General features: G+C 42.6%; 1 protein-coding gene and 1 non-coding gene across 5 annotated transcripts in view; one reads left to right on the forward strand and one right to left on the reverse strand.

Annotated features, from left to right (window-relative positions):
- Nucleotides 1-5,436: 5,436 nt before the first annotated feature.
- On the forward strand, nt 5,437-5,512 carry TRNAK-CUU (transfer RNA lysine (anticodon CUU)). Its single transcript has one exon. It is a non-coding gene; the product is annotated as a tRNA-Lys (tRNA).
- Nucleotides 5,513-11,268: 5,756 nt separating this feature from the next.
- MTRF1 (mitochondrial translation release factor 1) overlaps nt 11,269-17,385 on the reverse strand; it is a 30,747-nt gene continuing 24,630 nt past the window's right edge. For all 4 annotated transcript variants that reach the window (XM_037526933.2, XM_037526932.2, XM_037526934.2 and 1 more), the window contains exon 10: nt 11,269-12,698. In XM_037526933.2, the coding sequence (XP_037382830.1) occupies nt 12,585-12,698 (114 nt within the window). In that variant the 3' untranslated portion in view covers nt 11,269-12,584. The remainder of the gene's footprint in view (nt 12,699-17,385) is intronic.

Here is a 17,385-nt window from a genome sequence, read left to right on the forward strand (position 1 = left end):
TGGCTGACAAACAGAAGCCGCTTTGCATGTTGGGAGTCGTAGTTTGAGAGTTCTCGCGAGGTTTCTGGGGAGCTGGCGTGCTTTAGCTAACAATTAGAGACGTTGGTTCGCGGTTGGTGGTTTAGAGCTTTGGCGTGGGAGTCCCTGGTGGCAGCGCCCGTGGGGTCCGTGAACTTCTGTCTCTTTGAGAACTTTTCTCTCTTTGTAAAATGGGGGGCATAGTATTTCCTAGGGGTGTGAGAGGATGGAATGAATAAATTACATAGATTCTATGAGGCTTCAGTAACTATTTGTTGAGTAAAACAATAAGTGTTTACGCCGTACCTAAAACATTGCCTACGCCCTACCTGAAAACCTCATTGTCTCCGCCGTCCCTGAATACCTGGAGGGGTCAGTGTGTGGTTTTATTCCTTGGGGAAAGTGAGACACCATGAGTAATTTCTGCAAAGAAAACGTCCAGTTGTTAAATGTTGCCTCTTGTAAGTTGTGAAGGATAGTAACAGTATTTTCAATATTAAAGGATATCTGTAGATTTATTAGGATCTCTTAGAACAGGGTTGAGGTCCTAGAGAACAGCTTTCCAGATGGCACATGTGCAAATCAGGCGCATATATAGACAATTTGGCATCTCAGTCTCTTCCTAGCGAACAGAGATTTTTTTCACTAAGCTATTAGCATGAGCATCTTCAAATGAAGTTTAATTTCTCTTCCACCCATCAATCGATGTTTCTTTATTGGAATTGTCTTTATTGAGGAGAGTTTTTTTTTATTTTTTTTTTTGAGAAGAGTAAGTTCTGTGCTTATTTATTATTTATTATATTTATTTATTTTATACAAGCACTGGGTACAGTCAGAAGCGCGGGAGGGTGAGAGAATTCACCAGAGCCAGAGCGGGGAACAGAGCAGGCAGAAGGACCGAAGTCCACTGCTGAGGGGAGCAGCGGGCGGCAGGAGAGGTCTGCGCGCCATGTGGGACCCTCCTCCGGTGGCCGGGGAGCAGCCGGGGATCGAACCGGCGCTGCAGAGGCCGCGGGCAGCTTCGCAACCCAGTGCTCAACCGCTGCGCCACCGGAGAGGCCCTATTGAGGAGTTTTAAAGGAGAATTTGAAGTAATATTTATTTTTTTTATTTATTTTTTTTTTTAAAGATTTATTTATTGATTGATTGATTGATTGATTGATTGATACATGCATATATACAAGCACTGGGTACAGTCAGAAGCGCGGGAGGGTGAGAGAATTCACCAGAGCCAGAGCGGGAAACAGAATAGGCAGACTGATGAAGTACACTGCTGAGGGGAGCAGCGGGCGGCAGGAGAGGTCTGCGCGCCATATGGGACCCTCCTCCGGTGGCCTGGGAGCAGCCGGGGATCGAACCGGCACAGCAGAGGTTGCTGGCAGCTTCGCAACCCAGCGCTCAACCGCTGCGCCACCGGGGAGGCCCCTGAAGTAATATTTAAACTGACGTGGTGTTACAGAAGCACAAGCTTTTTAGAGCTCAGTATTAATACATGGCCTCACTTTCCTTGAATTAATGTAATACAGTCCTTACTCTACAAACGTTTTACACTTATGATCAACGTTTTCCATTATTAAATCTTCAAAATCGAGTGCTTCGGTGGTGGTTTGTTGTTAGAAACTCTTATTTCAGCTTCATTTAGAGAACTGTTCCTACTGTTGGCCATATGGTACCATAACCTAACGAATTAAATCATCAGTGTTATATGAAAAGGCAGATATCACCTAGCAGGAGAAAGAGTCTCAACTTGTTTTTCTCTTTTCACCTATAAGCTGAGGAAAGTCTATAGTAAATACTTAAGAGTATGGATAGTAATCTAACTGGGTTTCTGAGTTCTAATATCTTTTCTGATAACACCGGACATAATTCTGATAACACCAGTTGTTTTCTCATCCGCACTAAAAATCAGCTAAGGAAAAGCAATTTTTAAACTATTTTATATTTCTGGGCCTCTGCTGGTGGCACAGCGGTTGAGCGCTGGGCTGCGAGGCTGCCCGCAGCCTCTGCAGCGCCGGTTCGTTCCCCCGCCGCCGGCGAGGGGCCCACAAAAAAGAAAAAAAACACAAAAAACTATTTTATATTGCTAAAATATGCATTAACAACATTTACAGAATTAATAATTTTAAGTGTACATATCTTTGGCATTAAGTAGATCCACATTGTTTTTGCAGTGCCATCACTCATCTGTCTCAGAAACTTTTCATCTTGCAAAACTGAAATTATATACACATAATTACAACTCTCCTTTCTCCCTGTCCAAACCCCCTTAAAATACTATTCTACTCTGTCTCTGAATTTAACTATTCTGGGTATCTCATGTAAGCTCAATGATCGATTTTTATTGTCCTTAGTTATTTGGTTTCCATAACCTTCACAGAACCCAAAATATTTAGCAGGTCCTGTGTTCTAAGATCTAGAGCAGTGCTGTCGTAGAACTTTCTGTAATGTTGAAAATATTTTATATTCACTGTCTGATGTGGTAGCCATAAGCCACCTGTAGCCCTTGAGTACTTGAATTATGGCTAGTACAACTGACGAACTGAATTTTATACAAGAACTGGGGTACAGGTCAGAGGCGCGGGAGGGTGAGAGGCTTCACCAGAGACAGAGTGGAAAGCAAAACAGGCAGACTGACAAAATACACCACTGAGGGGAGCAGCAGTAGAGACAGGAGAGGTCTGCTGAGCCTGTGGATTACTCCCTGGCTGGGGATTGAACTTATGCTGTAGTGGCTGCAGAGACTTAACCCCTTGTACTACCAGGGAGGCCCTTAAATGAGTTTGGTTTTTTTTTGTTTGTTTGTTTGTTTGTTTTTGTAGAAATCATGGTTAGGGTTATATTTCTAAGGTTTTATTTCCTTGGATAAATGTTTCTCTTCCATAAAATGTCTGAAAACAGGGCCTCCCCGGTGGCGCAGCGGTTGAGCGCTGGGTTGCGAAGCTGCCCACAGCCTCTGCAACGCCGGTTCGATCCCCGTCTGCTCCCCGGGCACCGGAGGAGAGTCCCACATGGCGCGCAGATCTCTCCTGATGCCCGCTGCTCCCCTCAGCAGTGTACTTCAGTCCTTCTGCCTGCTCTGCTCCCTGCTCTGGCTCTGGTGAATTCTCTCACCCTCCCGCGCTTCTGACTGTACCCAGTGCTTGAATAAATAAATAAACAAATATTTTTTAAAAAAATGTCTGAAAACAAAAATCAGTTTCTGTGTTTCTTTTACCTTGAAACTCATCACTCAACTCGACATTCTTTCACAGTTAATTATTCTCCAGAGGGCCTCCCCAGTGGCGCAGCGGTTGAGCGCTGGGTTGCGAAGCTGCCCGCAGCCTCTGCGGCGCCGGTTCGATCCCCGGCTGCTCCCCGGCCACCGGAGGAGGGTCCCACATGGCGCGCAGACCTCTCCTGCCGCCCGCTGCTCCCCTCAGCAGTGTGCCTCGGTCCTTCTGCCTGCTCTGCTCCCCGCTCTGGCTCTGGTGAATTCTCTCACCCTCCCGCGCTTCTGACAGTACCCAGTGCTTGTATAAATAAATAAATAAATAAACAAACAAACAAACAAATAAATAAATAAATAAATAAATAAATAAATAAATAAATCTTTAAAAAAAAAAAAAAATTATTCTCCAGAGACATTGGTTATCTTGTGGGTGGCAATGCCTACCTCTGGAGATATAATGATATTGTTTCAAATAAAACTAAATTATCTTTCAGCTTAGATAAAATAAGAGGAAAACCAGCGGAAAACTTTCTTAAAAGAATTCCAGCTAATAAATACAGACGAATGAGGATTACCATTTTATAGTTCCCAGTATAACAGTTGATTACCGCAAGCAAGAACCATTAATTGATGTTAAATCAACGAGATGAAAGGTCATTGGATATACAAGTTACATTTTTTTTAAGATTTATTTATTTATGATTACAAGAACTGGGGTACAGGCCAGAGGTGGGAGGGTGAGAGGATTCACCAGAGACAGAATGGGGAACAGAACAGGAAGACTGATGGAAATACACTGCTGAGGGGAACAGCAGGCAAGACAGGAGAGGTCTGCAGTACCATGTGGGTAGCTCCCTGGCTGGGGATTGAACTCGCGCTGCAGAGGCTGCGAACAGCTTCATAGCACCGCGTTCAACCCCTTGCGCCACCAGGGAGGCCCACATGTTACATATTTTGATATAACAATTCATCCTAATAATTAGCAGCTGAAAATAACAAACATTAATTTACTCAGTTTGTGAATGCTACTCAGGTATCCTGGAACAAAGGAGTGGGGTGCCTATGGTTCAAGAACTCTCCTGAAATTACAGTATTGGCTAAGGTCACACTCATTTCAAGACATGACTAGGGCTGAATGACTTGCTTCAAATCTCATTCCTGTGCTAGGTGATGGGCTTCTTCCTGGAGGGCTGTGGAAATATGGGGTTCAGTTTTGCCAAATAATGTGGGTCACTCCACAGGACTGCACACAACATGGAATAACCCAAGAGAAGAGCAGACTGAGAAACAGCCAGAAGAAAGTCTGGGTTTTTTTTAAAGATTTATTTATTTATGCGTACAAGAACTAGGGTACAGGCCGGAGGTGTGGCGGGGGTAGGGTGAGAGGATTCACCAGAGACAGAGTGGGGATCAGAACAGGCAGATTGACTGAAATACACTGCTGAGGGTAGCAGCGGGCGAGTGAGGAGTGGTCTGCTGCGCTATGTGGGTCACCTCCCTGGTAGGAGGCCAGGGATCGAACTTGTGCTGCAGTGGCTGCAGGCAGCTTCATAGTGCTGCATCTTAACCTCTTGCGCCACCAGGGAGGCCCCTGGAAGAAATTCTTTTTATACTCTAAAATCAGAAGTAACAACCCCACCACTTCTATTGTATTCTATTGTTAGAAGCAAGTCAATAAATCTGGTCCATGTTCAAGGCCAGATTACAAAAGAGCAAGGAATCAAAGGTTGATATGACACCAAAGCATTCCCACAGTTTTCGTGCTCATTTTTAAGGAACACTGTTTCCAAACTTAGCATCACTGATAGTGGAACTTCCTGATACGACACAATATGAATCTCAACATCACCTAGGAAGTGGTCTTGCTAAACGTGTTTAATCTGAATTTATTTTTTAAGTGTTTTCATCTTTATTTAGAAGTTTGTTGATCTTTTTGTGACCAGAAATATAAGATGGGGACTTAAATATCAATTCACCTATGGTCAAACTGTTAGGGAGAAAAGGATGTCCCAAAGCTATTTCCATACAGGCTTTGTGGACTCCACCCCCACCCCAGGCCAAAGCCAAAGACACTGGGAACTCCAAATCCCATCACCACCAAAGGGAAGGTGGCTGGGACCTGAGGGTGGGGTTAAGCAGCCAGGTGGATATAAAAGGCAGACACATGGGTTTTGGGGATGCCCATTTTTGGCTCTCGGCCAGCTCGCAGCGCCCGGCTAGCTCAGTCGGTAGAGCATGAGACTCTTAATCTCAGGGTCGTGGGTTCGAGCCCCACGTTGGGAGCCAAGCTGTTATAGAGCAACCCCGATATTAAACGGGTTCCTGGCTGTGGGTCCTCACCCGCACGCTTTAAAGGGACTTATGAATACTCTACTACAGACACACACAAAAGGGTTAATAAAAGGTTTATTTACAAGAGAAAAGGAAATAAGGAAAATGTACAACTCAGGGAGAAAATAGGGAAATAAAGTCTTTAATGCATCCTACCCGATCCAACGACCTGGAAACCCAAAGTCACTCTCCGAGCTGGCCGGATGCTGCGAGCTGGCCGAGAGCCAAAAATGGGGATCCCCAAAACCCATGTGTCTGCCTTTTATATCCACCTGGCTGCTTAACCCCACCCTCAGGTCCCAGCCACCTTCCCTTTGGTGGTGATGGGATTTGGAGTTCCCAGTGTCTTTGGCTTTGACCTGGGGTGGGGGTGGAGTCCACAAAGCCTGTATGGAATTAGCTTTGGGACATCCTTTTCCCCCCAACAAAACAATAAAAAAACTGGATTCCTTATGTAACAGAGTGGTCCCCAGGAAAAAGGGCCCCTCTCCCTGTTCTGTAACACTTACATATTTTTTCCTTTAAAAGTCACCTTTTCCAGGATCCTAGCAAAGTTAAGTGAGGACGTACTGTACTGTTGCTGTGGCTCCGGGGTTTCCACGAACTATTGGGGGTAATGTGGTACTCCAGGGAAGAGAGTGGTGTCTTTTTTTCCCTCAAAGACTTTGCAGGAAACAAAGCTGTGGTCCTTCCCGATTTGAAATCCCGTCCACTTCAGTCTTCAAATACTGTTGGCAGATAAAGGTTTGCTGCTGCCTGAGTGACTAGGTCTGTGTGTCTCAGGCAGCTGGGCTCAGTTTCCATATCTGGAGTTAAACTGTTTTTGCCTCTGTGAAATTCCTTCCAACAAAAGCTACTCTTTTTTTCACTCTGGTCACCGTTTTTTGCATTTGAGGGCAGCCTTCCTGGTTGTTTTGATCCCACTTAGAGCTTGGGATTCAAAAAGCTCAGTATTTTCTTCCTTGTTCTGTCTTGAATTTTCAGGGATTCCTATGTTCTCAGAGTGTTATAGGACAGGGAGAGGGGCAGCCCAAACCCCACAAACCTGCCTATTCTACATGGGTTCTGCCATCCGCCGCATCAACACAAAACATAGGAGACTTTAATGGGAAGGAACTTTAATAAAACTAGGAAACAATACAGGAAAGGCAAAGAGTCTAGTTTCTAAATGAAGCACCCAAAGTTACCCGTCCCCTCGTGGGTAAAAGTCCATCCAAATGGGATTGGCCCAGAACAAGGCCCCAAAGCCTGCCACAAGTCTAAAGCATCTTCCAGTGGGGACCCACAGCAAAGGGTCACAAACAACCGGACAAGCCCGGAAGGAAAAGAGCAAAATCAACATCAAGATAAAAGCTGCCATTGTCACCTCCCCACGGGTCTCACCCACATTTGTGTCACCCAGTCCACGACCAAAAGACAAGCACAGTTTCTTCACGTGTCTCTAGGCTCCATGCGCCTCTTCCAGGTCTCCTGGCTCCATCCTGCTTCCTTCCTTCCTCAGTCTCTTCTTGCAGCTTCTTCTCTTTCTGCTCAGCTCCACCCTCCCTTGGGTGGGGCAGGGAACCTCCCCCTTTCCTGGGGACCACCCTGTTACAAGAGCACTGATTTCTCCAGAATAATTTACAGATAAAAATTCATTTCTTATTTCTTCATCCTTCTCAGGTAAGTGGATAAAGGGAAATTGTCAGTCCCAAATTTGAGGTTTATGGCTTTCTGTTTCCAGTTTGATCACTCTTTTTTGTTTGTTTTCATACTGATTCTGAGCACAAACTCCCTTGTTTCAGACATTAGCTTACATCATGAGCTACTTTAGGAAGCCCTTATAAGCAAACTAGCAGAGTAGTGGATGCTTTTCCCTCCCCTTTATTAAAATAACAATTAAAGTCTATTTGGTTTTGTACCTTCAAAGCCTTTTTTTTTTTTTTAAAGATTTATTTATACAAGCACTGGGTACAGTCAGAAGCGCGGGAGGGTGAGAGAATTCACCAGAGCCAGAGCAGGGAACAGAAAAGGCAGACTGACGAAATACACTGCTGAGGGGAGCAGCGGGCGGGGCAGGAGAGGTCTGTCGTGCAATGTGGGACCCTCGCTGGCGGCTGGGGATCGAACCGGCGCTGCAGAGGTTGTGCAGAGGCAGCTTCGCAGCCCAGTGCTCAACCGCTGCACAACCAGGGGAGGCCCCTTCAAAGCCTTTTGTAAGTTGTTAGCCTGTTTATAATACACCCTGTAGTGGCCTGTACTATTCAGAGTTTATATATAAAAAAATGTTTGGTAGTGGGGTGGAGATAAGAACAAAAAAGAGATTACATTGTTTGCTTATCTTGGTAAATTAGGGCTGATAACCTTTGCACCAGATACTTGATTCAGTATTACCTCTTAGCCTGACTTTCTAGATGCAGACCAATTTGTATTTTAGAATATTTTGTAGTTCTCCCCATAAATGTTGTGTAGTAGAGATGAAGGCTCTATTAATTAGGATTTTATTTCTGGCATTTTTGATTTCTTTTAGAAAGGGGCTATATATAATGTTTGATTGTATTGGTCTTGATTCTATCAGATTATTTGCTTTCAGTATGCCTGGTGATTACTAATTGATTCTGCTTCACAGCAACTATAGTTTCCTTTGCATACTTCCAGAACTCTAGGTGCCAGACTTCTTTGTTTGAACTTCAATTTCATTCAGGTCATGGTTGGTTTCTAACTTACTTTTACATCAATAAGTAGTGATCCTCCCTTGATTTTTTTAAATTAAAAATCCCTTAATTTTGAAATTCCTGGTACCACTATCATCACATATTGTTTAAAAATGAACAACGATGTAAAAAAATTTGAAAATTAATTAAAAATAATAATTTATAGGACAATAAACCTGGTGTAATGAAAAGAAAAAGCTACAGCAGATAAAAGACTCAGGAATATACGTCGGATTGGCACTACATTGCATTAGTCAGTAGTTCCACTTTTTGCCATCTGTGTGGCTTTGACTGTCCTGGATGAGAAGGGTTTCCTGTTTAAGCTGCAGTAACTTTTTTGGCTATGGATCATCGCTCCTTCCTTGGAAGATTTTTATATCTCCTCTAAAGGATTTGGAATGACAACTCCTCGCTCTCTCTTGCTAAGAACTATAGCACTTTTCTGCCAATATTTTAGACCCTTCTACTACAGTAGCCACCACTTCCACAAACAGATACTTAATTAGCACCACAGGGATTGCCTGATTCTTCCACCAAAATTAACCCCCTTCGTGGGTCCATAATTTGATTGCTCTTATCCATTATGATTCCAAAATCATTATAGTTCCCACCACCATAGTTACCACTGCCAAAATTTTCTCCATCATTGTAATCATCATATCTTCCACCATCAGTACCATATCAATCACTCCCATATCCTGGTTTACCACCATCATAGCCTCTACAACTATAACTAGAACCACCACCATTGTCGCACCATCACCTCCAAATCCATTATATCCACTGCCACCTTCTCCACAACTACCTCTGCTGCCACCACCCCAACCACCATAAACTTTTCTTTCACCAGAGTTTCCACTGTGGCCAAAGTACCACCACCACTACCACCTCTTTCAAAGTTTATGATCTGTAGAGTTGCCAGATCCACCTCTACCACCTCTTGGTGTTCCAGCAGACTGCATCTATTGTTTAGAAAGGGCCTTTTTTACTTCACAGTATGGCTGTTAATAGCTTGTTCTCAATAATAATTTTTCAATTAATTTTTTCAGATTTATTTTTATGCATACAAGAACTCAGGTGTAGAATAGAGGTGGGGGGTGAGAGACAGTGGGGAGCAGAACAGGTGGATGTACTGAAATATACTGCAGAGGGGAGCAGCAGGCCACTCAAGAGAGGTCTGCTACTCTGCGTGGGGGTTAGTTCCTTGGCTGGGAATTGAAATCAGGCAGTACTGGTGATAGCTCTAAGACTTAACACCTAGGCCACCAGAGAGACCCTTCTCAATAACAATTTTATCAATTGTATCATTATGGTCAAAAATTACGCAAGCACATCCTCTTTTTTTCCAGTCTGCCTGTCTTCCACAACTTCTGTGATTTCAATCATGCCACATTTTTCAAAGTAGTTTCTTAAATTATATTTGTCTTTAATGCCACCAACAAAAATCTACTGTTAAAGGGGCAACAGGCATTACTGAATCCTCTCTAGGACCAGATCTCTGATTCCGCTACATGCCCATCAACCAACCTTGTGTGATGCAGCACATGTTGGTGCATAGACCTCTTCATCACAAGTCACAAAACCAAAGTGCCCAGAACATTTTGTTTGGGGTCTTCCATCACCACACAATCTGTAAGTGTGCCCCACTTCTCAAAAATGTTCTCTTGAAACTATAACCTGCAGTTTCAAAGCTCAGGCTACCAATAAACAGCTTTCTCAACTGCTCTGCTTCCGCTGAATCATGGTGTCCTCCTGCACCGCTGCCGTGCGGGCCAGAGTTGGGCTGTGGACCCTACTCGACTCTTCCAGCTTTTTTTTTTTTTTTTTTTTAAGATTTATTTATTTGGGCCTCCCCAGTGGTGCAGCGGGTTGAGCACAGTGCTGTGAAGCTGCCCACAGCCTCTGCAATGCGGGTTCGATCCCAGTTGACCGGTGAGAATCCCACATGACGTGGCAGACCTCTCCTGTCTCGCCCGCTGCTCCCCTCAGCAGTGTATTTCTGTTGTCTGCCTGTTCTGCTCCCTGCTCTGCCTCTGGTGAATCCTCTCACTCGCCCGCATCTCTGGCCTGTACCTCAGCTCTTGTATAAAAATAAATAAATCTTAAAAAAAAAACTTATTTATTTATGCATACAAGAGCTGGGGTACAGGCCAGAGATGCAGGGGGTGAGAGGCTTCACCAGAGACAGAGTGGGAAACAGAACAGGCAGACTGACTGAAGGACATTGCTGAGGGGAGCAGCAGGCAAGTCAGAAGTCTGCTGCGCCATGTGGATTGCTCCCTGGCTGGCCATGGATTGAACTCCTGCTGCAGAGGCTGTGGATTGCTTCATAGTACGGTGCTTAACCCCTTGCACCACCAGGGAGGCCCTCTTCCAACTTTTTGTAACAGGTTTCTTCCAAAATATGCCAACGATAGTACTTTCCAGTTCACTTTAAAAGATGCAGATAAAAAGCCAGGTGAAGAGGCACATATGGCAAAATTTGGAAGGATCCCAAAGGTAGTTTCTGTGCCCATGGGCTAGAGTGGCCACCCTCCCAGTATGTAGATTTTGTCACCGACTTGGAAATGCCTGAATTTAATAAATCTTTAATTTTGCTTTATGGTGCATTGAGGGCGTGGATGGAATTTACCAACAGTATCAGGAAGCAGTCAGACAAATTCATAATGTAAGTCATTCTACAAAGCTTTGTGAGACTCTTCAAAAGGTCCATATCATGGGGAAAAATGTTGAGGGATTAATTCTAATAGTAAAGAGATACAATTGAATTTTGATTGGATATTGGATTGGACAAAAATAGCGAACAAATGCAGCTAAAAAGGACATTTTAGGGATAATCAAGTTTAATTATGTAATAGCTATTAGCTCAAATTATATTGTATTATTATACAAGTAGATATAATAGTGGAATTATAATTTTGTAGAATGTCCTTATTCTTAGTATATGCTGAAATATTTTAGTGTTATGAGGTAGGCAACAAATTTTTTTTTTAAAAGATTTATTTATTTATTTATACAAGCAGTGGTTACAATCAGAAGCGCGGGAGGGTGAGAGAATTCACCAGAGCCAGAGCGGGGAGCAGAACAGGCAGAAGGACCGAAGTACACTGCTGAGGGGAGCAGTGGGCGGCAGGAGAGGTCTGCGCACCATGTGGGAAGCAGCCGGGGATCGAACCAGCACTGCAGAGGCTTCGGGCAGCTTCCCAGCCCAGCGCTCACCCGCTGCGCCACCGGGGAGGCCCAGCAACAAATTTTTAAAGTCCACAAACCACTGTGTGTGCACATGTACATGTGTGTGTGGGTGCAGAGAAAACAAAGGTGGCAAAATATTAACCACAGTTGAACCTATAGAGTTTATAGCGTTCATTGAACTGTTTCTTGAAATTATTTCTAAAAATTTTCTGTGTGCTTGGGAAATTTCAAAATAAAAAAATGGGGAAAAACTTATTTCTACCTACAAATAATTCCATTGGCTTTAAAATGCTATTTCAGCAAGTCTCTCTTGACGTACTTTTCTTCCAAGGAATGTCTAAAATAATAACCCCCTCTCTATCTTATTTAAACTTCCTGGTAATAATTGCTAAATATATCATGCCATTAGTAGTAGAGTGGGTGATTTATCATCTTTTGGCTCCCTCACTCAACTGGAAGTTCCCTAAGGTAAAGGCTAGGCTTTATCACCACACAAAACTGATTGCAGTAAATTACTCATATTACATTTATTACATATTAATAACTTAAGCCAAAGAACAACAAGAAATACAAGGCAAGCAGAATCTATTTTAAATATTGTTTATAATTTATGCAGTATAGAATTCATTCTGTTCTCAAAGAGCTGGACAATCTGTATCTCTGAGATACTCACTGTCACTGACTCATAGTCTGCACTTTTATTGAAAAGTAACATGTTAACTCCTAATTTAACATGATTAACAGTATGTTGTCTTTAAATAAGGGCTTAAAAAGCAGTTTATAAATCTGTATCACTAAATTTTGTCATGTGGTATCATCTTGAAGTAATAGATGAAAATGTGCTTAATTTGTAAAAAAAAAAGGCATGGAAAGAGAACAAGTGACCTGTCCTAAATCACATAATCAATTCTCAATATTTTCTCTTATCAACACCACATGATTGTTTTCTACTTTCCTCTGAACTGAATTCTATAAGAAACCTAAAAAATAAAACTTAGTTCAAGAAATGTTACTTGTTTCATTAAAAAATATATTTGTAAGTACAATGTATTTTTAGCTATATTCTAGGAGCATTCAAAGATATTCATGCCTTCGTCTGCTTCTTGAAATAGGTCCATTTCATTTATATAATAAAGCAGCATTTATTTTGGTAATTTAAGAGTTTCATCCAAAAATTCAGTAATGGCTTCTTCATCTGCTGATTGAAGCAATTTCTGAATTAGATGATCCAGGCACTTCTCCCCACATAGAAATTCCTGGTGAAAGAGAGAATTATTAGGAAAACTATTTTCTGCAAATAAAGGAGAACAAAACAAACAATTAAGTGATATTTTGGTTTTTTGCAGTCATTATTTATTTTTAAAGATTTATCTTTATTTATTTTGCATACAAGAATTGGGGTGTGGGCCAGAAATGCGGGGGGGTCAGTGGATTCACCAGAGACAGAATGGGGAGCAGAACAGACAGATTTACTGAAATACACTACTGAGGGGTACAGAAGGGGTACAGACAGGAGAGGTCACTGGGCCATGTGGGTTAGCTCCCTAGCCGGGGATAGAACTCATGCTGCAGTGGCTGGTGATAGCTTGATAGTGCTGAGACTTTAACCCTTGAACCACCAGGGAGGCCCTGCAATCATTATTTATTTATTTATTTATTTATTAATTTTTTTAAAAGTATTTTTTTTTAATTTTTTAATCTTTTTTTTTTTTTTTTTAAAGATTTATTTACTTATACAAGCACTGGGTACAGTCAGAAGTGCGGGAGGGTGAGAGAATTCACCAGAGCCAGAGCGGGGAGCAGAGCAGGCAGAAGGACCGAAGTACACTGCTGAGGGGAGCAGTGGGCGGCAGGAGAGGTCTGCGCGCCATGTGGGACCCTCCTCCGGTGGCCGGGGAGCAGCCGGGGATCGAACCGGCCCTGCAGAGGCTGCGGGCAGCTTCGCAACCCAGCATTCAACCACTGCGCCACCAGGGGAGGCCCTGCAATCATTATTTAATAGCAAAAAGCTTACCAAATGTAGTTTTACAATGTTGAACACAATGGCATACTTGGGATAATTCCTAGTGAGTGTTGGCTTTTTATATAAAAAATGAATCCAAAGAGTAATTGGAATTATTCTCTTTTAAAAATTGTTTAAGGACCTCCCCGGTGGCGCAGCGGTTGAGTGCTGGGTTGCAAAGCTGCCCGTGGCCTCTGCGGCGCCGGTTCGATCCCCGGCTACTCCCCGGCCACCGGAGGAGGGTCCCACATGGCGCGCAGACCTCTCCTGCCGCCTGCTGTTCCCCTCAGCAGTGTACTTCGGTCCTTCTGCCTGCTCTGCTCCCCGCTCTAGCTCTGGTGAATTCTCTCACCCTCCCGCGCTTCTGACTGTGCCCAGTGCATGTATAAACAAACAAATAAATAAAAAATAAAATAAAACATGCCTCTATAAAAAAAAAATTAAAAAAATTGTTTAAATTAGCATTTTGTTTAAAAATCAAATTTTCTAGGACTTGGATTTCCCAACTACTCTGAGAAACAAAACAAACAGATCTGAATCAACTTTTGAAATTTACTACCTCCCTCTCTTTAAAATTCCTTTACTTGACTTTTCTCACAACATTATTTTAGGTTCTCAAAGTACTTCTGAAAGGACATGTTTGTTGAATCACTTCTCCTCTTGTACCCTAAAAAAAAAATAATAAGGCTTTTTATTCTGTCCTGAAAATGGTACCCAAGGCAAAGAAGACTGAAATAACTGAAAGACTTCATGCCCCAGGCACTTGCTGCCACGTCAGTGTGTGTATCACTCCCTGCCAATGTCTGCCTCACCAGTCCCCTGGACTTGGCTCAGAAAGAGCCTCCCCTGACTATTCTAGATCACCTTTCTCAAGTCAACCCTCCAAATTTAAACTATTCAATCCGTAAGTTGTATCATAGTTCCAGTTTTTTTCTTAAATTGAAAATAAACTGTTTTTAAAATCTAGAGATGTATAATCAATAAATATTTATGTTGAAATATTTAGGGAGCCAAGTGTCTTAAGGGCTGCAACTTTTTAAATGGTTAGGTAGAAACACAGGTATATATATAGAAAGAAGAGGTGGAGGAGGAAGAGAAGAAATACTGCATCTAGATTTAGGGTTTCCATTGAACATCTGCTTAAAATTTTCAAAATAAAAAGTTGAGGAAAAAAATTCTGTTATGTTTAACTCCAAATAATTCCATTGAGTGAAAACCCACTTCCATTAAGATTTCCCTGTTGTCTTCCCTGCAGTTCCTCTCTGAAAAATTGACTAAAATAATGACTTCAAGTACCTCTCCTGTGTTACAAAAGTTTCCTGTAATAGGGTTGCTGGGATTAGTGAATTAGGATAGTTTCACATTTTAGAAATGCTCCAAATCCATATATTGACTTAATGGAAAATCTTTAATGTATTATAGAAATGTAGAGAAAAAGAGATTTTTAACATAGGCATGAACTAATCTTTTATATAAAGTTTTTGTATGTTCTTAAAGTTATACTTTATGTTAAGTGTACATGTTTCTCAAACTACAGGTGGAAATATATCTTACTATCTTTCTATTCCACAAAACAGCAGCATATAGCAAATCTCAGTTCAATTTTTAAAATAACTGAAAGCAAAAGCATATGATGAGATTTAAAATTAAGATTTATACCATCTTGGGCCCTCCTGGTGGCATAGGCAGTTGAGCGCAGCATTGTGAAGCTGTTCGCAGCCTCTGCAGCACAAGTTCGATCTCCGGCTAGGGAACTACTCACATGGTGCAGCAGACCTCTCCTGACTTAACCGCAGTGTATTTTGTCAGTCTGCCTGTTCTGTTCCCCACTCTGTCTCTGGCGAATCCTCTCACCCTCCTGCACATCTGGCCTGTACCCTGGTTTTTATATAAATAAATCTTTTTAAAAACAGATTTATACCATCTTGAACATAATATGAAAACGGCTTATAACATTAGTATGCCTCGAGGTCAAATTATGGTATTACCAAGGTGATTTTATCATTTGGAAATTACACAAAAAGGATTATTTCTCTCACTGATGATATCACATTTAGATTCAATTTGATGAACAGACTGCTAGAGATGCCAAGATCAAAGATGAATGAGATGTAGTTCCTAACTTTCAGAAGCTCATAATCTAGTGGGAAAGCTAGGGAAATAGATAAACCTCACAGCACAGTGCAAAAAATTAAACAATAAAATGAGGAGCCATTAATTTTGACAAGAACGGGGCATCAGTGAAGAGTTCAATCAAAAGAATGAATATGGAGAAAGGCATGGAAACAAAGCACATTTAAAGGTCAGGAACAAGGGGAAATTGCAGTGTCACCAGGTATGAGAGAGACTAGACAGGAATCTACATAAGGACTTTGAGAAACACAACAGAAACACAAAACTTTATTACATGCTAGTCTGTGCTTATTATCTAGACAAATGAAAATAAAAATAAACATTACCCTCAAGGGAATTCATAAGAATAGTGGGTAATCTCATAGAACTCAAGAATAGAAATGAATTAGCTGCAGACACCACCCTGGGAGTGTAGGTGGGCCTCAGGAATGAATGTGGGGGTGCATATCATCAGCCCTCTTTCCATACAGTTCTCATTTTTGCTCCTTTCAATAATATCAGCTTCATTCTCTCATAAAGACTGTTTTCTTTCCATGGCTAGAAATGTGGTTTCTAGCCTCTGGTAAATTTTACATATTTCAGTTTCAGTCACCAAAAGAGAATGAATGATTGTCTTTGTCTCCAGTTTAAAATCCTGGGACAAAACTCATTGGCTGGGGCTTGTTTGAATTCCTCCCCAAACAAATCAAATCTTGTGTTTGCTTAGGATCAGGATTATGTCAGAACATAGCAGCTCCACCAGGAACTAGGTGGATGAACTAGGGAGGTCAGGATCTAGAATAAGGGAGGAAGAGCGCCAAGCAGAATGCCCTCCTAGCCTTCACTGTCCTGCACACAGAGTTTAATGTTTTATTACAATTATAATTAATTTATTTTAAAGATTTATTTTTATTTATTTAAGCACACAAGAACTGGGGTACAGGCCAGAGGTACAGGGGGCTGAGAGGATTCACCAGAGACAGAGTAGGGAACAGAACAGGCAAAGTGAGCAAAAGGAGCAGCGGGCAAGACCGAAGAGGTCTGCTGCACCATGTGGGTTAGCTCCCTGGCTGGGGATCAAACTGAGGTCATAGTGGCTGGAGATGGCTTTATAGTGCTGTGACTGTAACCCCTGTGCCATCAGGGTGACCCTATAATTAATTTAAGGCTATTTTCAACCTTTTTCCTTTCACCAATGCATCAACAGATGCTTTCTTTTCAATACGTTGATTAATGATTATTAGAGCATGATAATATCACTTTCCTTAACTATTTCTAAGTCCGGCATGTGAATTTTGTAGTAATTTGTTTGTATTTTGGGCCTTCTCGGTGGCGCCGTGGGTTCAGCACTGTGAAGCTGTCCGCGGCCTCTGCAGTTCGGGTTTGATCCTGGCCCTGCCGGCTGGTGAGAATCCCACATGGTGCAGGAGACCGCTCTTGTCGCGCCCACTGCTCCCCTCAGCAGTGTATTTTGGTCCTTCTGCCTGTCCTGCTCCCTGCTCTGTCTCTGGTGAATCCTTTTTTTTTTTTTTTTAAATAGAGGCATGTTTTATTTATTTATTTATTTGTTTTGTTTGTTTTGTTTATACATGCACTGGGTACAGTCAGAAGCGCGGGAGGGTGAGAGAATTCACCAGAGCCAGAGCGGGGAGCAGAGCAGGCAGAAGGACCCAAGTACACTGCTGAGGGGAGCAGCGGGCGGCAGGAGAGGTCTGCGCGCCATGTGGGACCCTCCTCCAGTGGCGGGGGAGCAGCCGGGGATTGAACCGGCGCCGCAGAGGCCGCGGGCAGCTTTGCAACCCAGCGCTCTACCGCTGCACCACCGGGGA

The sequence above is a fragment of the Talpa occidentalis genome, unplaced genomic scaffold, assembly GCF_014898055.3.
Source record: "Talpa occidentalis isolate TD23 unplaced genomic scaffold, MPIMG_talOcc4v2.1 talOcc4.5, whole genome shotgun sequence".
Classification (NCBI taxonomy): Eukaryota; Metazoa; Chordata; class Mammalia; order Eulipotyphla; family Talpidae; genus Talpa; species Talpa occidentalis.